The following is a 25405-nucleotide window of genomic DNA, read 5'->3' on the forward strand; positions in this document are numbered from 1 at the left end:
CTTGATTATCTTTAAAGACCAGCAGAAATATATCTATGTTTTTGTGCTTTCCTTTGCCCTGCTCCTCTTTAATCTGGCCATTTCTACATGAAAATATGGTCAACGTGCTCATCTCCCTTCACCACCTCATATTTCAAACAGATCAGTGCCCTCTCACTAAGGATGTGACTTACCTACAAAACTTAATAACTGGCTCCCAGAAACACCACTGCCTGAGAATGGACGTTTCCTCCAGCCCCACTCAGGCTATTCTTTATGTAGTGGGGACATTGTTTTCTTCAGTTGGAGGAATGACAGGACCATGCTCTACCCCCTGTTCATATACCTTTTCCTGAAACTGTGGGCCAGGTTCCTTTCTTGGAAATTTATTGCATTAGATTGAAAGCCACACACTTAAAGACTGCTCTGTAATATCCAGGTTGTGTCAAGTCCTGGTGTTTGTTATTGCATCAATTCCCTACTCCTTTACTGGCAGTATTAGGAAAACTTCAATTATTTACGTATTTAGAAGATAATGGTGTTTCATTACAATATTGTCATGATTTATTGTTTATTTTTTAGAAGATGCTCAGCATGTCCTGTTTACTGTTGTCTTGGACTCATTTTATTTAGGACCCTGAGGGGGATGAATGAATTGGCAACTGTACATTGTAGATATACATACAGTTTACATATTTCTCATAAGATGAGGGGATTTTATATTCCCTCTCCAGGCAAAGAGGAGCCTGGGTACCTTGGAGTTGTGGCTCATGAGCAGAAAGGGGCTAATAGTTGGGAAACACACAGCTGTCATCACAGTGACATTCACGAGGATCCAGCCAGGATTATCAGAAAGAGCCAAAATAACTTGAAAGACAGAGGAGAGGGTGTAAAAGTAGACAAAGGTGCTCACCAGGAGAAGGATGGTTTTGGTGGCTCTGGACTCCGGGGAGGACCTGGCGGAGACAGTTCTTCGTATATGTTGGACCCGCTTCTTGTGCCTGAACAGGATGAAAACCATGGTGCTGCTGGCCCAGAGCATGAGCCCCAAACATAGCATGTCGGGGGATGAGAGCAATACTGCATACAACGAGTCTGTGGTTTTTCCGTGATGAACTGAAGAACAGTATCCGAAATTCTTTTCATTTGTGATGTTTTTGTCGCTCGATGCACTAATTATATACACAGGGAAAATGACATTTACCAGCATTTGCAGCATCCAACACAGGAAAATAGAGGGAGCAATGTACTTGGGAGCTTTTACTTTAAGCTCTGCCCACCAGGAGTTTGTGGGGCTGATCGTGATGGCCTGGTAGACACTCAAGATGCAGATGCTACTGATGGATACTCCCCTCCCCATCCTGTGAAGAAAGAAAAGAAGTTTGCATCCAAAGTGGCTAAGGATATGTTTCCACCCAAATGCTGCCATGGTCTGGGGGACTCCTTTACAGATCAAGACTAAGAAGTTGGCCACGGTCAGGTGCTTGTGAATGAAATCTGTGGACCTCGACCTGTAGTCAGTGAAGGAAAGGAGGATATAACGACAAAGAAGTGAGAAATTGCCCAGGATGCCAACCGTCGTCTGTGTTAAGAAGATCAGTCCTACCACCAGTTCGCTGTTGGCCATTTTCTCTGTTCCCAGTCACTGTTAGTTGCCTTCTGAGCTAAAATGTCCTTCATGGGAGCGCGAGGCATGGGCCAAATGTATCACGTCAGCAGAATTCCAGTATGTTCCCCCTTCCCTTCATTCCCCCTTGGAAACACAGCCTTCCAAGGACTGAACATAGAACTTTTGAGAGCGCTTATAATGTAAAATCTCTCCTGTGAGGGCACTCATGTGAGAACTTCTTCATGCTTCACGACCCTATGAGGCCAGGACTACTGTGGATGTAACTAAAAGAGGAAGAGAACAGACATACAGAGAGGCCAATTATTTTTCCACATCTGTTCCTTCAGACTGTGTGGGGACTGGGAACCGGTTGGGCTGGAAATGAGGATAGTTCACCGAGCGACCATGGTCTGCAAGAAAACAAGTCGCTGGAGCACCTGGGTGTCTCAGTCGGTTAAATGTCTGCCTTTGGCTCAGGTCATGATTGCAGAGTCCCGGAATTTAACCCCACATCTGGCTCCCTGCTCAGCGGGGAGTCTTCTTCTCTGCCCCTCTCCTGATTTGTGTGCCTTCTCCCTCTCTCTCTCTCTCTCTCTCCCTTTCTCTCATGTTCACTCTCTCTCAAGTAAATAAAATCTTAAAGAAAGAAAGCTCAGTAGTTGTGTTCATCAAACAATCCAGATCTACAGTAAGTTTTGATTTGCCACCTTATGATTAATTGTAGAGTGGTGATAGTCTATAATTTTCATTAGAAGTTTCCATTAACTTGTGATGATTTATTGGACAGGACAATATCAATTATGGGTAAAGTGTTCAATATCTTAGTAAATGTACATGCACTGTTGGCAACAGAATATTGCAGGAACCTGTCCTGTTACAAGTTGTATGTAGTGCATGCGAGACCGGCTTGACATCAAGATGGCCACAGAAAGACTCATTTGCTTTTATGTCAGGAATGAAGTATAATGGTACCAATCACAGGAATTGTTGAATAATCACAAGTAATTCTTTAAACTTTGGGACATAAAGCACTAACACATGATAAAAATAATAATAGTGTAAGGCAGAAATTAAGTTAGTATTGATTTCAAATGATATACTTATCCATTTATTAATACCTCAGTTAAGTAAAGCTATTAATGCACTCAGATTTGTGAATATTACCATAAGACACTTCACTGCAAATTGGCATCTGTAAGGCGTATATTTTTATGCACTCTCTATGTCTAAGCACTGGGTTTTTATATTGACAGTAGAATAACTTTTTAAAGATTTTATTTATTTGTTTGACAGAGAGAGGGGGAGAGAGAGAACAAGGTAGACAGAGTGACAGGCAGAAGCAGGCTTCCTGCTGAGCAGGGAGCCCGATGTGGGACTCAATCCCAGGACTCTGAGATCATGACCTGAGCCAAAAACGATGCTCAACCCATTGAGCCATTCAGGTGTCCCGAATAATTTTTAAATGGGTGGAGAGAACATGATATACACCTGACAGCTACCATCTGTAATGCATCATTGTTAGGTCAACTGTTCCTTACTTGTTCATTTCCTAACCTTCAAAATGAATGTTTCGCTGTCACTGACAGATTATGGAGATTTCCAGTGCAGACTCGGTTAGTGTCCCCAAAATTTAGTGGTAGATCCAGAGTTAGAGGACTCCTGTCCATTCAAGCCATTACCATTTGGATGATACACTTTCCTCACAGGGTCACATGCTTCCTGTACGTGCATCATATTCTTCACTACAAGCATGGAGGTGTCACAGGTGCGCCGCTAGCAACCCTGAGCATTTAGTCTACCATTCCTAGGATGTGGGCTGTACAGAAGGTTGATTTTACAGCTCAGTCCTTAAGGACCTAAGAATCAGTGAGTATTCATACTTGCAGGAAACACTAACTGTCACTATGAGTGAAGATGACTTTATTGCATTAGGAGCCATCAAGGATTGGTGAAGGTCTAGGACCCCATCTCTTTACTAGCTGAGTTCAAGCCTCAGAATTATTCCACCTTCCTGCATGGCTTTCAGAATGAATCAGGTGATACACAGAACATTGCCCTTTTCTGATATGGTCACTCACCCAGATTCTTGAGACACCTTTTCTTAAACGGACACCGCCTCTCAGTTTGAAGTAGAAATCCTCTCCAGCACCTTCCTGCTGCCAGGAGCTGCTCACTGCGAAGAGCATGGCAGCCAGTATGTGTGTGGGAGGGGGGCAGCCAGACCCTGAGATATAAGCTCATGATTCTGTGAGGTCCCCGCCCTCAAGACTGCAATTATTTCATTTGCAGCTGCACTGGGAATATGGGTTTGGGAACTGAAGATGTTTCTGAAATATTTCCCCAGTTGTTAATTACAAAAAACAATTATAAGTTTCTAGACAGAACCCCATAGGAGACTATTTGAGTATTTGTGAGAAGCTCTTTTCTCCCCCTTGGTCTCTCTGTGTAGACGGGGTCTTCTCTGAAGGACAGCAGGAAATACTGAGTTCTGACACATGAGGGACTGGTGGCCAGGTCTGTGTGTCTCACTGGATCCTTCACTTCCCAGAGAAGTTTCTCTACCCCGAAACTTTATTAATCTTCTGACCACTGAACTGAACCATCAATTACAGAATGAGACAAAATACCTGGGAAGAATATTCAGAGACACAAGTAAAAGGAGCAACATGATGTATACAACACAGTTAGAAATTGTTTCACAAATCAAAGTTAATGAATTTGGCCTTGTTTGAACAATTCAGTGCCAGTTAATAGGATCATTGTTTAGGAACATGTGCTTTACCATAACTGACCTCTCTTCATAAGAAATACAGACAGAACAATATCCACAGAAGAAAGAACGAAGTTTCTAAAAGAGTGTTTCACAGATTTAAAACAGAAGACCAGATGGCTCAACTGGAAGATTTTACAAGATTTACAAGATTTTGAATGAGCCAACCCTCATGTACTTAATTCAAGAAGATCACGTGGTTACAACAGTTCTTTACTGTGTTGTTGTTGTTGTTGTTGTTGTTGTGTTTGAATTTTCAGTAATGAGCTCTTGCTGCTTTGGTAAGAAGATATACAAATTAGGAGTTGAAACTGATCCTTCGGTTTTCCCTACAAACAAATCCACATGTGATGCAAGTTCACTGTGCAATGAGCAGTCATTTTCAAGTCAGAGCCATCATGGTGGGCAACTAAGACTGCACACAAACATGAACTCATTTATCCACTTACATGCAGATGGAAACACACGTGTGTATGCACACCCATATGCATATACTCACATACCAGGAGACATATACATAGTCACTCATGTACTTACACAACTGCAGTTGAAACTCCCAAACATTCAGGCACATACTGAACACATACAAGCTAACTCTCATCGACCTTAATGTTCACCACACCTTCACACAAACAGTTCACATTCATTATCACACAATTGGCTAACACAGTCATCGTGACATGTTCATATACAGAAGAAGAGTTATATCTCCAGACCTCTGGATGCCAGAAATGGGGACCCTTTTTATCATTAGTAGTCTTCCAAGCCTGCAACAATCCACAAGGAGAATATTTTCAATTGCACAGCCTTAAAAATTTCTTTGAGCATTACAACCCTAGGTCATGTCATGTGGTGGGAATGTTGGAGCATGCGGGGTGGGGCAGTTCATGGGAGTCTGATAGAGCAGGTGAGAGAGAAGGCACAGGGAAAGAAGGGCATAGGGACAAGACAGTTATGCCAAGGTCTTGGGTTGAAGGGGAGGAGAGTGTAGGAGAAGAAAGAATGCAGAGGGATAAAAGACAAGTGTGTTTGATGTCACAGAGAACACTGCCACATTTGAGGGTACAAGGACACAAAGTGTGCCAGGAAGTGAAGGTATGGGGTATATTGGGATCTGGGAAAAGAGAGGAGCGAGGTTTCACGGGAATGAAGGAGAAAACGGGGATGGGCACTTTGTAGGGAGACATTTATGGTCTGTGGTTAGTGAAATTCACAGGAGACAAGGTCTTAAAGGATTTAAAACTTGTTTGGAGTGGAGGGAGAGAATACGTGGGGGTTAGGTGGACCTTGAAGGAAGAGAGTGTGGTCTAAGGCAGATAGAGAATGTTAGAAGAGGAGAGGATTAGGAGAGGTTAGGAGAAGAGGAACATGAGGAGTGAGGCAATAGAGGCACAGGACAGTGAGGGAGTCAGGGAGCCAGGAGAAAGGGTCAAGGTGATAGAGATGGAGTAATGAGTATGGGTGTGGATTGGGTTCATATAGGAGTTGAGACTGGGACACTGGATGGTGTTGGGCATAGAGGACCCAGGGGAGATACTGGAATTGGGAGTGGATGTTTGGCAAGACAAAGAAGAGTCTGGATGGTGTGGTTTGTGGGAGTGATGGAAAGGGAGGAGGGTCACCTTGGAGTCCCTGGAATAGTGATCATGTAGGAACGGTATCAAGAAGATGACAAGAAGGAGATGGTGTGCAATGCAGAAGTCTGATGGGGCTGAGCACAGGTGAGGGGTGCATGCAGGTTTAGCAGGTGACTCCAGCTCCACGGGTGGGGTCATCGAGTATCTAGGTGGGAGATGGGTATGTGGGGTGGGGCAAAGGAATGACGGAGCTAGGAGGGATGGTGGTGGCACAGGACACATTGAAATCCACTCTTTGACCCCCATTCATTAATTCCAGCTTCATGGTTAAATCACAAGTGTCAAGCAAGCTTCTAATTTCATTTAAGTGGCAAAACTCTTGCTCATATAAAATGCTCCACCACATCATCAAATAGAAAATATAGTATAGGAGTGAAGGTGCCATTTTGGATAACAAAACTCAGCCCTTCCTTGGAAAATCAGGTAAAGGATGAGACCTGGATGGGTCAGGCTGGAGAGTATGTTTACTGGTATTCCACATTGCAAGTGTTGGGAAGACCTGTCCCATCCCAAACTCTACATTATTGAAAAACTGTTATGGGTCAAAGAAATTTTATGCCCCAGCATATCATTTTTTAAATTTTATTTTATTTTTTCATTGTTCCAAGATTCATTGTTTATGCACTACACTCAGTGCTCCATGCAATATGTGCCCTCCTTAATATCCACCACCAGGTTCACCCATCCCCCCCACCCCTTCCCCTCCAAAACCCTTATTCTGATGAAGATTCTTTTATGTGTTGTGACATTTGTAAAATCCAGCACTTTAATTATCTGAGCTTTAGTAACTCTTATTCATGGGTTTTATTGTAAGAAAATAAACCATGGGCTACCTGAAAATTTTAAGGATATTTCCCCCCGGGGTGTTTCATCATAAGAAACCATAAGAACTACATCAAAAATTAATGACCTACTGCATGGTGACTAACATAACAAAATAAAAATTTAAAAAGAAACCATAAGAAGAAGGAATCACAGGTAATAGAGTTGTAGATTGATAATGTCTAAATTATTTTTCATTTCAGAAATTCTACTGATTTCTTAATACAGATCTCCAATTTGGGGGTTGCTTCCTTGGTTTAGTTATGACACCAAGTAAAAGGAATATGGGAAGTTTAGAGTTACTTATGAGATGATCTTAACAAAGAGATGTTATCCCAGATTTTCTGGTGCATCCCAAGTAATTCCATGAGTCCTCGAGTGAGAGAACACACACAGATTTGACAGAAGAAGAAATCAGAGAGATTTGAAGCATACAAGGGATTGAACAGACTTGCTGTCTTTGAAGCTGAAGTGTAGGTGAGCACACGTAGAAGCCGTAAGAAGGAGATAAATTGTACCAACAACCTAAAAGATTATGGAAGTGGATTCTTCCCCAGGCTCTGGAGATTGAAACCCAGGCTGATTGACACCCTGATGTCAGATGGTGACCCTAATCAGAGTACCCAGCCAAGGTCCCACATGTTTTTGATGTAAGTACTGTTTGAAATTAAATGTGTATCTTGTTAAACATCTATTATAGGAGTAATATCAATGCGACAGACTAAATATTTATTCCTCCCCACCCCCAAATCACACGGTGAAACCTAATCCCCAGTATGATTGCATTTGGAGAGGGGGTTTGGGGCGATGCACAAGTGATGAGGATGAGCTCTCGTGAGTGAGAACACTCACGTTGTAAAAAACGACCCCAGAGAGCCCCTTCGCGGTGAGAGTACATAGCGGTAGGATGGTATCTATGAGCAGAGCTGGGCACAGGAGATGGTCGTTCTGAAAACCTCCCAGGTGATCCTAATGGGAATCCAGCCTTGAAGACCGCTTAGCCAGACATTGCCTCTCAAAGGGTACGTGAATCTCCTGAATTCCTGTTGAAACCGGATCTATAGGAGAACCCCACTCTAAGAGACTGAGAGACAGCCGCGGTAGGGCCCACGAATAAGCCTTTTCAGCACGGTCCCTGAGGGGCTGATGCTTCTCCCCCCAGAACCCTGTTTCCACAGCATCCCCCCACACCAGTCCCTCCTCCGGTAGCACTAGAGAAAGAAAGCAGGACACACCCGACCCCCTACATACTACCGTCAACATCTCAACATAAATACTGTGGGTTCCCTGCATTTAGCAAATGAAGGGGAAGGAACGGAACCAGGACTGGTGATTCCGGTAGGGAGGAGGGGCTGCTATAGCGAAAAGTCTGAAGACCCCACCTGCCAAGGTAGGGTTCAGAGAACTTGCAAGGTCTAGGTCCTAGGCGGGGCGGGCCTTCGTGGGTGGCCTCTGCGCAAGCGCGAATGTGGGTGTGGTTACTGGCTCCCTGCGCGTGCGCACTTGGAATCAGGGTCAAGTGACCCTCGCGTTTTCCCAGTTGGCTTCGGCGCTGCAGCTCCTTTCGCCGTCCGCCCGAGGGACCGCGTTATAGCCGCGGATTCTCCTTCTGCGAGGTTTGTTGTCAGGGAGTGTGGGCTGACGCAGGTGTGGCAGTGCTTGAGGGTCCCGAGGAGGGAGGGGACTGCGTGCTGCCGGCCGCTGAGCTCAGAGCTCGCAGCGGCTCCAGAGCCTGCACCGCGCGACAGGCTGGGGTCGGGGTCCTGTGAGAGGGACTGTTTTGGACTAGAGTCTGGTGGCACCGTTAACCGTGTGTATTCAGTGACGAGTCCCAGGCCCGTGGTGCCGCCCTCGAGGGCATGTAGAGTTTAGGGGACACTGGTTTCAGGTCCCGGGGGTGGGGCAAGGGACCACACGCTGTGCGCCCCATGGAGCGCATGGGCAAGGTCCTGGGCTGGGAGGAAGTGGGAAAGAGGGAAGTCTGGGACCCAGAACATGTGAGAATGAGAAGATGGGTTTGTGCCTCATTTATTATTTTTTAGATTTAATTTATTTATTTGAGAAAGAGCACGAGCAGGGGAAGGGCCAGAGGGAGAAGGGTTTGTGCTTCAGACTCTGCGCGAAGAGGGCAATCTGAGTCCTGGTCTGTGGGTTTGGGGAGGAGCTGGGTCTTGTGGGTGGTGGAGGGGTCCAGATGTGGGGGGATCAGGTGTGGACTGCAGATCCTAGTTCTGACGAGGGCAAGATGGACCGGGAGACCTGGGCACAGGTGTGCGGCTGGAGAGGTCGCACCTGCGCAGAACCAGCATTGTTGGGAGGCCTTCGCAGCTGCAGCTTGGTGGTGGGGCTGAGTCTCCCCGCTGTCCAGGTACGGCACCAGTGTTGGCTGCACACAGACTGCCCCGCTGTCCACGCGGGGGCGCAAGTGTTGGCTGCACCCAAAGCACACGACTCCTCATGTAACAAGTCCCAGTGCTCAAGTCCAGACGCTGGCTGGAGTAGACGGAGCTAACAGCCTGTGCACGGATGCCAGACCTCCAGTCAGAGAAGGACAAATACCATATAGTCTCAGTCATATGCGGAATCTAAGAGGGAAAACAGATGAATATGTGGGAAGGAGAGAAGAAGGAAAGTTGAGAGAGAAACAAGCCATAAGAGATTTTTTTTTCAGTCCATTTGTCTTTTTATCACAAAATAACCATAATTACAGTCCAATCCATAAGAGATTCTTAATGATAGAGAACAAACTGAGGGTGGATGGAGGGACATGGGTGGGGGAAGGGCTAGATGGGTGATGGGTATTAAAGAGGGCACTTGTGATCAGCACTAGGTGTCATATGTAATGATGAATTACTAAATTCTACTCCAGTAACCAGTATGATGCTGTATGTTTAAGAAGTTGAGGATAACACAAAGAAATGGAAAAGCATTCCATGCCCATGGATTAGAAGAACAAATATTGTTAAAATTTCTGTATTACTGAAAGCAATCTACACATTTAATGCAGTCCTTCTCAAAATACCATCAGCGTTTTTCACACAGCTAGAACAATCAATCCTCAAATTTGTATGGATCCACAAACACCCTGAATAGCCAAAGCAATCTTGAAAAACCAAACCAAAGCTGGAGGCATCACTATTCTGAACTTCAAGTGATATTACAAAACTATAGTGATCAAGACAGTATGGTGCTGGCGCAAACAGACACGCATAGATCAATGGGGCAGAAAAGAAAACCCAGAAATTAACCCACAGCTGCATGGTCAGCTAATTTTCACCAAAGCAGGAAAGAGCATTCAATGGGAAAAAGAGGTTTTTGAGAAAACTGGAAAGCAACATGGGAAAGAATGAAACTGTACCATTTTCTTACAGCATACACAAAAATAATTTCAAAATGGATGAAAGGGCTAAATGTGAGACAGGAAACCATCAAAATCCTACAGGAGCACACAGGCAGTGACCTCTTTGACCTTGCCCATAGCAACTTCTTACTAGCTACCTTGCTGGAGGCAAGGGAAATGAAAGCAAAAATAAACTACTGGGACTTCAACAAGATAAAAAACTTCTGCACAGCAAAGGAAATAATTAACAACACTAAAAGGCGACCTTCAGAATGGGAGAGGAGTTTTCAAATGACTTACCTGGTAAGAGTTAGTATCAAATATATTGTATATATACAAAAATATATAAATGTCTGTATATGCACATATGTAAGATATACATATACAGATATATATATATATATATATATATATATATATATATATATATATATATATTTGGTTGATATATACGTAAACCGACCAAAACACAAATAATCCAGTTTAAAAATGGGCAGAAGACATGAGTTGACATTTTTCCAAAGAAGACATACAGATGGCTAAGAGACATGAGGAGACGTTCAACATCACTCATCATCAGGGAATACCAGTGAAAATTATGATGAGCTATCACCTCACAGCTCTTAAGAATGGCTAAAATTAAAAACATGGGAAACAACAGGTGTTAGTTAGGAGGCATAGAAAGGGGGAGGCCTCTTACTCTGTTGGGAATGCAAACTGGTGCAGCCACTCTTTAGAACAGTATGTTGGTTCCTCCAAAAGCTGAAAATAGAACTATCCTATACTCCAGCAATTGCACTACTAGGTACTTACCCAAAAGATACAAAAATAGCTATTGGAAAGGATATATGTGCCCCTGTGTTTATAGCAGCATTATCAACAATAGCCAGATTACAGAAAGGGACAAATGTCCATCAGTTGATGGATGGATAAAGAAGATGTGTTATACATATATACAATGGACTATCACTCAGTCATAAAAAAGAATGAAATCTTGCCATTTGTGGTGACATGGATAGAGGTAGAGTGTATTATGCTAAACGAAATAAGTCAGAGAAAGACAAATACTGTATGATTTCACTCATATGTGGAATTTAAGAAAGAAAATAGATGAGCATATGGCAAGGGGGAAAAGAAAAAAGGGAGAGCATGAAACTGCCACAAGAGCCTCTTACATGTAGAGAACAGACAGGGTTGATGGAGGGAGGTAGATGATGGACCAGATGGGTGATGAGTATTAGAGGGCACTTGTTTTTGTTTTTTGTTTGATAGAGAACTCGAGTAGGCAGAGTGGCAGGCAGAGGGAGAGGGAGAAGCAAGCTCCCTGCTGAGCAGAGAGCCCAACAAAGGGCTTGATGCTGGGACCCCCGTATCATGCCCTGAACTGAAGGCAGACAATTAACCAACTGAGCCACCCATGCACCCCGAGGGCACTTGTTTTGATGAGCACTGAGTGTTGTAGGTCAGTGATGGATCACTAAATTCTGTTCCTGAAACCAGTATTGCAGTGTATGTTAACTAACTAGAATTTAAATAAAAACTTGGAAAAAAGGTAGTAGAATGTTAGAACAACTATTTTGCAACCATCATCTGATAATTGACTCAGATAAAAATCATCAGTAGATGCCAAAATACTTTGAAGAGAGATAAGTTGTTCCAACAATGTCAAAATATCACTCCAGGGGCACCTGGGTGCCTCAGTCCATTAAGTCCAACTCTTGGGTCAGCTCAGGTCATGATCTCAGAGTCATGAGATCAAGCTCCCAGTCAGGCTGTGCACTCAGTTCAGAGTCTTTAGGGATTCTCTCTCTTCCCTCTGCCACTCCCCTTACTTGCACACTTGCGTGTGTGCGCGCACACACACACACACTCTCTCTCTCTCTCAAAAAATAAAATCTTTTTAAAAAAAGATATATTACTCCAGCAATTACTTATTAATGAAGCAGGGGAAAAGCACCTTGAAAATTAACAGGTCTAGTAAATGGTATTATAACCAAATAAGAAAACTTAATCAGCAAGTGTAGAAGATACTTATAACCTTTGCCTCTGAGGTGATGCCCTTCGTCTTTTCATTCCCACACTCTTCCCAGCCGACTTCATCACCCACACCCATTTTTAACCCTCTGTCTTTGTCCTGGACCACTAACCATGTCCAGCCCATCCATATTCCAAGAACATGGTGTCATATCATATTTGTTGTCTTTCGTATCAATGCTATTTGAAGGTTCCAGCTACCAAGCAGTCAGTTCCCCTTGTTAAGCAGCTGACCAATCCATGCTTTAACCAATTCCCTTATTGGACTCAGACAAGCTGAGCCACTTTGCAGAAGTTGTGACCACCCAGGGTCAGGTACCAGACAACCAGGGACAGCTTTATGTTTTGAACCTGTGAAATGCTTCAAGTCAGCCAGTTCAGTGGGAACTCTAGAAAACTAGCTCCTCTCACTCTGCTTCCACGCATGAGCTGTTCCTGTGGCTCTAGCTTCTGTTACCCTGTCCCCATATATAGCGCCCTCCCTCCAGCGTGGTCCTGCCTGGCATCCTTCTCCTTTTGGAGCTGTTAGTAAAGAGTTCTACCTTTTTTCCAGTCGCGTGTCATAGTGTTATCCACCATCAAATAACATTGAAATCCTACAAAATGTATGTTTCCTGCCTTCTGTTCTCTAAGCCCACATGGACATGAATTGTCCTGGGCTTTCCCACCCTTCCCCTTACTGTTGCTGATTATCTCCCTTCCCCATTTTCCCCCTTGTTCTTATGACTAGTGTACCGCTAGGCCCCCAAACTAATGTCTGCTGTGCTACACGTTTAACTTCCATGCACATTGTCCTGTTGTTCCCTTAAGACCTGCAATGCACTTGAAACATTGTGCACCCTTTAAGCCCTGTGTGCCTTTTTATCCTGCATACTCTCACACCTCCCACACTCCGTACACTCCTGTTAGGAATTGAATTGTTTATCCCAGAATTCATATTTCATAGCCCTAATAACTAATACATCAGAATGTGGAGATGGGGCCTTCAAAGAGATGATTAGGCTAAAAATGAGGCTGTCGCAGTGCACCCTGATAAAATATGACTGGCGTCCTTACAAGGAGAGGAAGTTAGGAAATAGCAGCAATGCAGATGTGCAAGACCAGAGAGAGGCTGTGTGAACAACACACGGGGAAGCTGGCCATATTCAAGCAGACATAGAAGCCTCAGAAGAAACCAACCCTGCTGACTCCTAGATCTTGGATTTGTCACCTAAAAACTCTGAAGAAATAAGTTTCTGTTGCTTATGCCAGCCAGTCTTTGATACTTTGTCATGACAGCCCTACTGGACTAATACTGTCCCATGTCACCATGTTTCATTGCTTTGCCCTCTTCCCCTCAGCTGCTGTTCTCCTGCTATGTTACAGCTCATGTACTGCCTTTCACCACCAGAGCAGAGCTCAGAGAAGTTTTGAAATGCTACACATGTAAAATGTGCTCCTGGCATTCGGAAGGAGTGTAGTTGTAGACATGGCTCCTCTTTCTTGCATTCACAGGCTCGGACATAGGAAAAGAATTACTTTACACAGACATTTTTCTGAGGAGCATACACCTGGTGACTTTGTGAGGGTTTTTGTGAAATTGAGTAGGACAGTGGTGTTTGGGTGTGCATTATGAGTATGTATGAATGTGAGTGTGAGTCTGTATGTGGTCAGTGTGCACATGACTGTGGGTGTGAGCCTGTATATGCCAGGATGGGAAAGACTATGTGCGTGTGTATTTATCTTGAGTGTGCATGTTATGTGTGTTTCTGAGTGGGTGAACATGTATGTGCATGTTCTTTTGTGTTCACAGAATGGATTGACAACCATATGGTTCTATTCCTGTACTGGGATATTGGATGAGTAGGAAGAATATAGGGAAAATTTGGCAAAACTTAACAGAGGTCTGTCCTTTACCATCTCACCATGGAAGATAATCTCCACCCCTTGTAATGTCATGTTCATAGTATTGCCTTTGTTTATCTCAGGGAATGGCCACCAGACAGTCTGATAGTGGTTTATGATGGGACCTTGGGCCATGCAGTATCAGGTCCGCTTCTGAAGTAGCTGAACACAAAATAAATCAGCCAGACTTCCCTAGAACGGGAGAATAAACAAGCTATCCAGTCACTATGTGATTGAGCTCCAGTAAAAAGTGTCAACACCTAGGTTTGGGTGAGCATCCCTGGTGGCAGTATGCTTATGAGTGTTGTCAAATATCGATGTCTGAGAATAACACATCCATCACTTCACAGAGGGGACACTGGAACTCTTTCATACTTTTTCTGGACTCTAACCCATATACTTCTTCCATGTCTAGTATTAATCTGTATCCTATCTTTTCAGATACAGATTAATAAACCATAGTGGTGAGTACAATAGCTCTCGGTGACTTATAGGAGTCCTTCTGGAGAATTCTGAAAATGGCACATGGTTTTAGGAACCCTGAACTTGAGTTGGTATCAGAAGTAGGTGTGTTCCCATTGAACGTTTAAAAAAAAAAAAAAGTAGATGTGGTCTGGTTAGAATGGCTAAAATTAACAATTCAGGAAACAATAGGTGTTGGCGAAGATTCGGAGAAAGGGGAACCCTTTTACACTGTTGGTGGGAATACAAACCACTACAGCCCCTCTGGAAAACAGTATGGAGGTTCCTCAAAAAGTTAAAAATAGTCCCCAAAATTCATTTTTGCTTTTGTTTCCTTTGCCTTTGGAGACATCTTGAAAGAAGTTGCTGTGGCTGATATCGAAGAGGTTACTGCTTATGTTCTCTATGATTCTGATGGATTCCTGTCTCACATTGAGGTCTTTTATCCATTTCGAGTTTATCTTTGTGTATGGCATAAGAGAATGGTCCAAGTTTCATTCTTCTACATAGAGCTGCCCAAGTTTCATTCTTCTACATAGAGCTGCCCAAATTTCCCAGCACCATTTATTGAAGAGACTGTCTTTTTTCCACTGTATATTTTTTCTGCTTTGTCAAAGATTATTTGACCATAGAGTTGAGGGTCCATATCTGGGCTCTGTACTCTGTTCCACTGGTCTATGTGTCTGTTTTTATGCCAGTACCATGGTGTATTGGTGATCACAGCTTTGTAGTAAAGCTTGAAATCAGGTAACGAGATGCTGCCAGTTTTTTCTTTTTCAACATTTCCTTAGCAATTCGGGGTCTCTTCTGATTCCATACACATTTTAGGATTGTTTGCTCCAGCTCTTTGAAAAATACCAGTGGAATTTTGATCAGAATGGCATTAAAAGTATAGATCGCTCTAGGCGGTATAGACATTCTAACAATGTTTATTCTTCCGATCCATGAGCATGGAATGATCTTCCATCTTTTTGTGTCTTCTTCGATTTCTCTTATGAGTGTTCTGTAGTTCCTCGAGTACAAATCCTTTATCTCTTTGGTTAGGTTTATTCCCAGGTATCTTATGGTTCTTGGTACTATAGTAAATGGAATTGATTCTCTAATTTCCCTTTCTGTGTTTTCATTGTTAGTGTATAAGAAAGCCACTGATTTCTGTATATTGACTTTGTATCCTGCCACATTACTGAGTTGCTATATGAGTTCTAGTAGTTTGGAGGTGGGGTCTTTTGGGTTTTCCATATAAAGTATCATGTCATCTGTGAAGAGAGAGAGTTTGACTTCTTCATTGCCAATTTGGATACCTTTTCTTTATGTTGTCTGATTGCTGTTGCTAGGACTTCTAATACTATGTTGAACAAGAGTGGTGAGAGTGGGCATCCTTGTCGTGTTCCTGATCTAAACGGGAAGGCTGCAAGCTTTTCCCATTGAGGATGATATTTGCTGTGGGTCTTTCATAGATAGATTTTATGAAGTTCAGGAATGTTCCCTCTATCCCTATACTTTGAAGCATTTTAATCAGGAACGGTTGCTGGATTTTGTCAAATGCTTTTTCTGCATCAATTGAGAGGACCATGTGGTTCTTCTCTCTTCTCTTATTGATTTGTTCTATCACATTGATTGATTTGTGAATGTTGAACCATCCTTGCAACCCAGGGATGAATCCCACCTGGTCATGGTGGATAATCTTTTTAATGTGCTGTTGGATCCTGTTTGCTAGGATCTTCTTGAGAATCTTAGCATCTGTATTCATCAGTGATATTGGTCTGAAATTCTCCTTTCTGGTAGGGTTTTTGCCTGGTTTGGGGATCAGGGTAATGCTGGCTTCATAGAAAGAGTCTGGAAGTTTTCCTTCTGCTTCAATTTTTTGAAACAGCTTCAGGAGAATAGGTGTTATTTCTTCTTTGAAAGTTTGGTAGAATTCCCCAGGGAATCCATCAGGTCTTGGGCTCTTGTTTTTTGGGAGGTTTTTGATCACTGCTTCAATCTCGTTACTAGATATCTGTCTATTCAGGTTGTCAATTTCTTTCTGGTTCAATTTTGGAAGTTTATAGTTCTCCAGGAATGCATCCATTTCATCTAGGTTGCTTAACTTACTGGCATATAACTGTTGATAATAACTTCTGATGATTGTTTCTGTTTCCTTGGTGTTAGTTGTGATTTCTCCCTTTTCATTCATAATTTTTTTTTAAAGATTTTATTTATTTATTTGACAGAGAGAGATCACAAGCAGGCAGAGAGGCAGGCAGAGAGAGAGGAGGAAGCAGGCTCCCCGCTGAGCAGAGAGCCCGATGCGGGGCTCGATCCCAGGACCCTGAGATCATGACCTGAGCCGAAGGCAGCGGTTTAACCCACTGAGCCACCCAGGCGCCCCTTCATTCATAATTTTATTAATTTGGGTCCTCTCTCTTTTCTTTTGGGTTAGTTTGGCCAGTGGTTTATCGATCTTATTGATTCTTTCAAAAAACCAGCTTCTAGTTTCATCAAGATCAAAAGCTTCTGCACAGCAAAGGAAACAGTCAACAAAACAAAGAGGCAACCCACAGAATGGGAGAAGATATTTGCAAATGACAGTACAGACAAAAGGCTGATATCCAGGATCTATAAAGAACTTCTCAAACTCAACACACACAAAATAGATAATCATGTCAAAAAATGGGCAGAAGACATGAACAGACATTTCTCCAATGAAGACATACAAATGGGTATCAGACACATGAAAAAATGTTCATCATCACTAGCCATCAGGGAGATTCAAATCAAAACCACATTGAGATACCACCTTATACCAGTTAGAATGGCCAAAATTAACAAGACAGGAAACAATGTGTGTTGGAGAGGATGTGGAGAAAGGAGAACCCTCTTACACTGTTGGTGGGAATGCAAGTTGGTGCAGCCACATTGGAAAACAGTGTGGATATTCCTTAAGAAATTAAAAGTAGAGCTTCCCTATGACCCTGAAATTGCACTACTGGGTATTTACCCCAAAGATACAGATGTAGTGAAAAGAAGGGCCATCTGTCCTCCAATGTTCATAGCGGCAATGGCCACAGTCGCCAAACTGTGGAAAGAACCAAGATGCCCTTCAATGGAAGAATGGATAAGGAAGATGTGGTCCATATACACTATGGAGTATTATGAGAAGTATGGAGTATACATGAGAAAGGATGAATATCCAAGTTTTGCATCAACATGGATGGAACTGGAAGAGATTATGCTGAGTGAAATAAGTCAAGCAGAGAGAGTCAGTTATCACATGGTTTCACTTATTTGTGGAGCATAAGGAATAACACGGAGGACATGGCGAGATGGAGAGGAGAAGGGAGTTGGGGGAAATTGGAGGGGGAGATGAACCATGAGAGACTATGGACTCTGAAAAACAATCTGAGGGTTTTGAAGCGGCAGGGGGTGGGAAGTTGAGAGAGCCTGGTAGTGGGTATTAAGGAGGGCACTTATTGCATGGAGCACTGGGTGTAGTGCATAAACAATGAATTCTGGTACACTGAAAAGAAATTTTAAAAAATTAAAAAATTTTTTAAAAAAAGGAAATACTTGTTGGACCCTGTCTGATCCCATGTCTTTTCTAAATTCTTAAGTAACGATGCAGCTTAGCAGACAGAACTAAGCATGAACTTGATCTTTAGTGGCACAACTTCTCAGGGAATCAGGGACACTTGTGAGACACGTACATCTCACCACCAGTCCCTTGAGTATTTACTGCCCCTTCCATGTGAGACCCTTTCTACCATCAGGGATCATGAAAAAGTAGGCACCTCTCTTAAGCCAGACAGCGGTTCCTTGGAGAAACTCACAAACTTGTAATTGGGTTTGGTAATTAGCAGTGGGAGAAAGTTTTTCGGAGATATTTTCAGCTACTGAAGCCTGCACTTTCACTGCCATCCTGTGTGAAATGATAATTGCAATTCTGAGGGGAGTGGAGGGGAAGTCTTATCTCGGGGTCTGGCTGCCTCCCTCCCTCACATCCTGGTTGCCATGGCCTTCACACTGAGCCCCATCCGTCAGGAAGGAGTCTGGTGAGTATTTTCGCTTTCAGTCTGAGAGAGCCTGTAAGGGAGCACGCCTAAGTGTTTACATCTGTGAAAGGGATTCCGTGGGTCGGGACAGTTTCGGGCAAAGCTGAACAGGGAGGTGGAATAATTCCTTGGGTATGAGCCAAGCTTATAAAGAGAGATGAGGATCCTGGACCCTGGACCCACACCTGATAGCTCCTGATGTGATTTACTAAAATCCTCTCTGAGGACACTTAATTCATGAAAATCCCAGTGACAGCAAAGAGTTGTTTGGAAGGTGTGTAAGGACTATAGTTACGAAATCCATCTTCTGTTCACATTACAGGAATCAGGTTAAATTTTCAGTCTTCTTAAAGGTGTACTTATAATGCCTTCACGCTTCTAATACTGAGTAGATTAGAGATGTAACAGTTTTCTGATCTATAGAGATCATGTAGATGAATTTGTTTCCAGAATATTTTAAAGTTATTTTTAATCTAACACTGAATATGTGACATACTGGAGATAGTAATTGTGCCGCTACTGAAACCATCTGAGGTGTCATGTCTAGGAAGAGACTGCTTTTTCTCCTGAAGGTAGAGACAGCATTTAAGGAAAAGATCGCTACAGGATCAGACAAGAGGCATTAGACCACATGAATCTTGGTTCGTTCCTTCTGGCTTAGTAATATTCTAACATTAGTCCCAGTCTCAGAACTGATTATGATTTTAACTTACATGATGCACACAATTCCATATTCTTAGATTCCATTTTATATGTGTCCTGTATTTTAATATCTGTTACACTTGCCTTCGTGCTAATAGTTTGACTCAGTGTATGTTTTGATAAATACCTCAACATTTGAAACAGAATTATCAATAACTTTTCTACTTCTCTTTCGTCAAATAGTAGTATTTCCTAGAACACTGATTAGAGAACAAAGTAATATGATGCTTTAGTTTGTGTGATGGAAGCCATGAATTTTGTTCCTTGTGCGACAGGAAATGACTATACTGTCAAAGAAGTATTGTTTAGCAGACACTGTGATTACCCAATATGTCGGCACAGGGATGTTTGACGTAGGATTAGCCTATAATTGGTGGATCTACACTTCATTATGATACTAAAACTTTATTTATGGGGCTCCGGGGTGGTTCAATCAGTTAAGTGTCTGACTTTGGCTCAGGTCATATCTCAGTGCTCTGGGACCTAACCCCGCGTCGGGCTCCATGCTCAGTGGGGGCCTGTTTGTCTCTCTCCTTTTGTCTCTCCCTCTGCTCATGGGTGCTGCCCCTCTCTCTGTCCCTCTCTCTATTTCTCTTTCAAATAAAATCTTTAAAAAAAAAATAGAAAACTTTATTATGTATCTTATTCACAGAGAAAATATCCTTAGTGAAAGATGGATTCTTGTTACAGCTGAGATTATAAAATAAAATACAACTGATAGGAAAATGGAAGAGTATGAAATGAAATACAGGTCTGGATTATTTGAAAGCACAGGCGACATGCTTTGTTCATAGGGCACAGAGGTTCGGACACTGTCTTGGCACCAGCCAGCTAGGCTCTAGTCACTACTCGGCCCTTAATTAACCACCATGTGAACTTAGATTGCTTTACCCTCTGTACCTAAGTTGTCCTTATCTCTACAATGAAAATAATATCAGCGCCTCTATCATGCATATAGGAAAATAGAAGAGATTCCAAATTTATGGCATGATAGCTCTGATTCATGCATTTTATGGGCTGTTGGAAGGTTCTTTTTTCCACAGTGGGAAGCATCTTAGCAGAGCCATGCTGAAGTAAACATGTTTCCCAGAGTTCATGGATTTCAGTTGATATGATATATGTAGCCCCCAGGACCTGTTCCAGGGCAGGATCTTCTGATTTTGAGGAACTTTACAGCCACTGGGATCTGTCAGAATGGACTCCAGGGTTTAGCCATGAGAATGGTTTCCTCATCAGAGACCATGATTAGAATTCTGGGGATTTTCTCACTTCTTTCTCATCATCTCCTCCTTTTCTACAGGGAATCCAAGATGAGGTCCCCAGATGTGATCCTTATCTGAGTATAGTTGCTTATTGGTCATTTTCTTTTACAGGTGACTCAGGATATTCGCAGCATTTAATTGAAACATCCTCCCATGAGTTTTGAGTGCATGTCAGTTTGCTGTCCTCAAGAGTTGGCAGGGTGTGTCCATTGGTACCAGCTGCCTCTTCTGCGTCTCCAATCATCAGGAGCAGCCCTGGGACCTCCAGGTGGGTGAAAACGTGAAGCCTCCCCAGGATATTGGGATTTCCATTTTCTCTACTGGACCCTGTATGTGTTGGTAAATAGCCTTTCTCCTATGACAGAGCAACAAACTCATCAGAAAGAACAAAGATTTAGGATGCTGCGGTGCACAAAATCTCAGACTTAACTCTAAGTAGCAATGTTACAGTTCTGTGACGTTCACTGTTGGGCTCCAATCTAAGCGTTTAGGTCTATAAGTCTCTTTCTGTACAGACTCTGTGAGCAGGCCAAACACATTCACAGGAAGAACCTTCTCATCTCTGTGCAATTTTACCTTGGTGATTTGTATTTTAAAAATTAAAGGTATGTACATGTCAACTGTGCAACTCACTGGGAGTTCGCAAGTGACCACACCTATGTACACAGTTCTTAGATGAGAAACAATGTTTTCAAACCCCCAGATATCCTGTTGTGCCCCCACTAAGTCACTATTCCCATAGGCATCATTTTCTTGGCTATATCTGTAGGATTGGGATGTTTGGGAATAAGTTCATAAGTGTCCAACATTTGAAAGATTAGATCACTTTTGCTTGTTCCATACTTAACATAAGTGGACTTGTCCTGCCTGAAATGTGTTATAATGACTTCTTTCGCATGCCATATGACTTTTCAAAGTTTATCTGTTTTTCATATTATCGTTGGCATTTTGGCTTTGCTGTAGAAGACTCCATGTGAATATGAAACCATTCATGGATTGCTTCTCCTGTTCATGAGAAATGGGTTTCCGAGTTTGGGCTGTTGTGAGTAGTGAGTAATGTTGGTATGTAAGTTCTGTAACCAGTCTTTTGGGGATACCTGTACAAATTTTTGGTGAGTGTATTTGTGGGACAGTGAAAGTAGATAGTACTACAGTTTCCAAATGTTTGTACTAATTTTAACACCCATCAGCAGTGTGTGAGATTCTTGGTTGATCCGTATCTTTGCCGAAATTTCTCTCATTCGGAGTTTAGATTTCTGGGTAGTGTTTGATGGCACCAGGCAGTAGTGTTATATTTGAAACTTTTCTGATTACAGACATTGAACATTTTCACGTGGTATCTGTTGAATAGCCTCTTTTTTGAAGTTTTAATTTAAATTCACTTAGCTGACATATAGTACATCTTCAGTTTTGGTATAATATTCAGTGATTCATTAGTTGCGTATAACACCCAGTGCTCATCACATCATGTGCCCTCCTTAATGCCTGTCACCCCGTTACCCTATTCCCCCACCCACCTCCCTTTCCACAACTCTCAGTTTGTTTCCTGGAGTCCAGAGTGTCTCATGGTTTGTCTCCCTCTCTGATTTCTTCCCATTCAGTTTTCCCTCCCTCCCCCTCTGAGCCTCTGCACTATTCCTCACATTCCACATATTTCATTTAGCATAATACCCTCCACTAAGTGTTTGTTGGAACGGTTTGTGTGTTGTTTATTCTGTTATGTAATCTTTAAGAATTCTCTGTGCTAATTATAGATTGTGTGTGTAGTGGAGGTGTTTTGATGAAAAAACGCCTCTAAATTTACTATAAAATCATTTTCCCATGTGATTAATATGTTCAATGCTGTTTAAGAAATATTTTGTTCGAAGACCAAGTAAAGGTTTTTTTTTTTAATTATTCTCAAAAAACCTATTATGCCTTAGATCAGCAATCTATTCACAGTTGACTTGGTTTATGGTACGAGTAGTGATCAAGTTTTCTCTTTTTTCCAATAGGGCTAGTGAATTTCAACTTCTTCCGAAAATCTTGTATTCTTTCTTTTCCATTTGGTCTCATTTGTCATTGCCTCTCCCAGGTTAACACCCCCTCATCCTTATTGCTGATTTTTGCATGAAATGTACTAGATCTCCAGCTCTTCCCTTCTCTGACAGTTTTGGCAATCGAGCAGGAGTGCACAGTGAAAGTGAATCTGGATGTCAAAATTTTAGTTGGCCTTGTTGCTCAGAGGAATGCTTGTTGCCATAATTTTTAGGAAAACATGTTGAATGACGGAATATCTTCCAGGGATTTGATAATGGGAATAATCTTCTTGTCACTGATGATAGTTGGAATTGTGGGTAATTTCTTTCTTCTTTACCATTACCTGTTCCTTTTCCACACCAAATGCAGGGTGAGGTGTACCCGTTTGATTCTCAAGCACCTGATCATATCCAACTCCTTGGTCATTCTCTCTAAGGGAGTCCCCCCAGACAATGATGACTTTTGGGTTGAAACATTTTTCCAGCAAATTTGGGTGCAAACTTCTTTTATGTTCAGAGAGTGAGCAGGGGCGTGTCCATTAGTAGCATCTGCCTCTTGAGTGTGTTCCAGACCATCATGATCAGCCCCATGAACTCCTGTTGGAAGGATCTTAAAGTCAAAGCCCCAAAGTATGTTGGCCTCTCCATCTCCCTCTGCTGATCATGTACATATTTGCAAATTTAATTTTTCATGTGTATGTGTTGTATGTGTCTGATAAATGGAGCATGAAAAACATCACAAACAAAGGCTATTTACGGTACTGTTTTATATAGATCATGAGACAATCACAGCCCCAACCTATGCACTGTTGATAATACTCTCTGAAGTTTCATTTTCCGGGCTCATGATCTGGGCCTGTGGCTCCATGGTTTTCATTCTGCACAGGTACAGACAGCGGGTTCAACACATTCACAGGCCTAATAATGTCTCCCCCAGATCCTCTGCTGAGTCCAGAGCCACCCAGAATATCCTTTTCCTGGTGACCACCTTTATGTGTTTTTACTTCCTCTCCTCCATCTTTCATGCTTGTATTGCTTTTATTTATAATCCCAGATGGCGGCTGGTGAATACCGCTGTGGTGATTTCTGTGTGTTTTCCAACTGTCAGTCCCTTTCTGCTCATGAGTCAAGACTCTGCTATACCCAGGCTCAACTTTTCCTGGATAAGGAACAGAAAATCCTTTAACTGTACCAGAAAAAAATAAATTATATGTTTCTGGACAGTATTCTGTTGTTTTTTTCTGTTGTTTTTTTTTTTTTTAAGATTTTATTTATTTATTTGACAGAGACACAGCGAGAGAGGGGAACAAGCAGGGGGAGTGGGAGAGGGAGAAGCAGGCTTCCTGCCAAGCAGGGAGACCGATGTGGGGCTCGATCCCAGGAGCCCGAGATCATGACCTGAGCCAAAGGCAGACGCTTAAGGACTGAGCCACCCAGGTGCCCCATCCTGTTGTGAATTCATTCCTCATTCTGGAAAAGTCAGTAATGAATGTAAGGAGACACCACATGCCATTCAAAGGAGGACACTGATGCATGTTGGTGTTTCATCAGCCGCTTCAGTATGGGACACACATGGGCATAATAGAAGGGAATACAGCAGCTGGTCTCATTGTGATGCCTAGCATCCTGAAAACAGTAGTTTCATAAAATGATTTTTGAGTGAAATTGAGTGGATTTGGTGCTGGCTCCACAGGTGAATCAGTGGTTTCCCAAGAGTATACTCATGGGCACATCACATAAGCGTGACTACAGTCAGGCAGTGAGGGGTGGATATCGTTGGGAGGCAGTTCTGCATGGATTCCTATGCATGTGCAGGTCTTTCGGGCGATGGCACAGGCAGCTTTTATCGTGGACTCTAGTTCATAATATTCTATAGGGGAAAAAAAGCCTTAGATCATAGGGAGACTGTCCCGTTTGGGGCAGAGGACAGATTTGTTTGCTGTACAAGGAACAACAGACTGTACGTAAGGAATGGCAACACCTAGGGCAACAAGAATGTTAAAAGTTCAGGGAAGAAGTTAAGGCTGAGAGTCCCCCCGATCCTTAGCTGACATTAAGGAAGACCTGAGACATGGTGGCAACCCTTCCGAAGTTAAATGGGGATCAGGGGCCACTCAGCGCTCCAGTAACCACACCATGCTCTCCTCCACCGTGAATGCTGATTGCCAACGGAGTAGGAAAGTCATTGTTAACAAGCTGTTTCTTTAAGAAATATATTTTACTTATTTATTAGAGCACAAGCAGGGGAGTGGCAGAGGGAGAGGGAGTAGCAGACTCCCCACTGAGAGGCTTAATCCCAGGATTCCAAGATCGTGACCTGAGTCATGACCATGAGCCACCCAGGTGCCCCACAAGCTGTTCTGATGGTGAGTTGAAGTTAAATTTGGAGGTAGAGCCCCAGCACCAGTTTCAGAGTGGATCCACTATAGAGCCCTCCTCAGCAGCTCAGCTTTTACTGTCTCACTGGCTCATCTCCAGGCCATGTTTGGTAGAAATCTGCTAACATCCCAGGTGCTGTTAGAGCCCTGTGGAAGGCTGTGGGAACACCCTATGTAGTTGGATCCCAGCACCCCAAAGCCGCAGGCTCCAAAGATCCAGGATGAGAATTCAGCCCCAGCTGGAGGGATAGATGATTGTACAAGGTTGAAATCAGTGTATTAAGGACAAAATGCAGAACTAGGATCTCCCATTCCAGAGGGAAGAGTCCCCGTGATTCTTTCAAACATAAAGCAGAAATATTTGAGCACAAAATAATCCATTCCTGCCATGGAACGGGCACGCTTAGGCATATACGTCAGTGACTTCACTCCAGAATAGCAAAGACTGGAAATTCCTTTTCAAAAAGTCTCCGTGAA

The 25405-nt window shown here is 42.8% G+C and overlaps 1 protein-coding gene and 1 pseudogene across 1 annotated transcript; one reads left to right on the plus strand and one right to left on the minus strand.

Annotated features, from left to right (window-relative positions):
• Nucleotides 1-667: 667 nt before the first annotated feature.
• On the minus strand, nt 668-1606 carry LOC125088901 (vomeronasal type-1 receptor 4-like). The gene has a single exon (XM_047710525.1). The coding sequence runs from the start codon at nt 1604-1606 to the stop codon at nt 668-670; it is 939 nt and encodes a 312-aa protein (XP_047566481.1).
• A 6736-nt stretch (nt 1607-8342) lies between these two features.
• LOC125088898 (vomeronasal type-1 receptor 4-like) lies at nt 8343-23776 on the plus strand (annotated as a pseudogene).
• The last annotated feature ends 1629 nt before the right edge of the window (nt 23777-25405 follow it).

This window comes from Lutra lutra, chromosome 17, assembly GCF_902655055.1.
Source record: "Lutra lutra chromosome 17, mLutLut1.2, whole genome shotgun sequence".
NCBI lineage: Eukaryota > Metazoa > Chordata > Mammalia > Carnivora > Mustelidae > Lutra > Lutra lutra.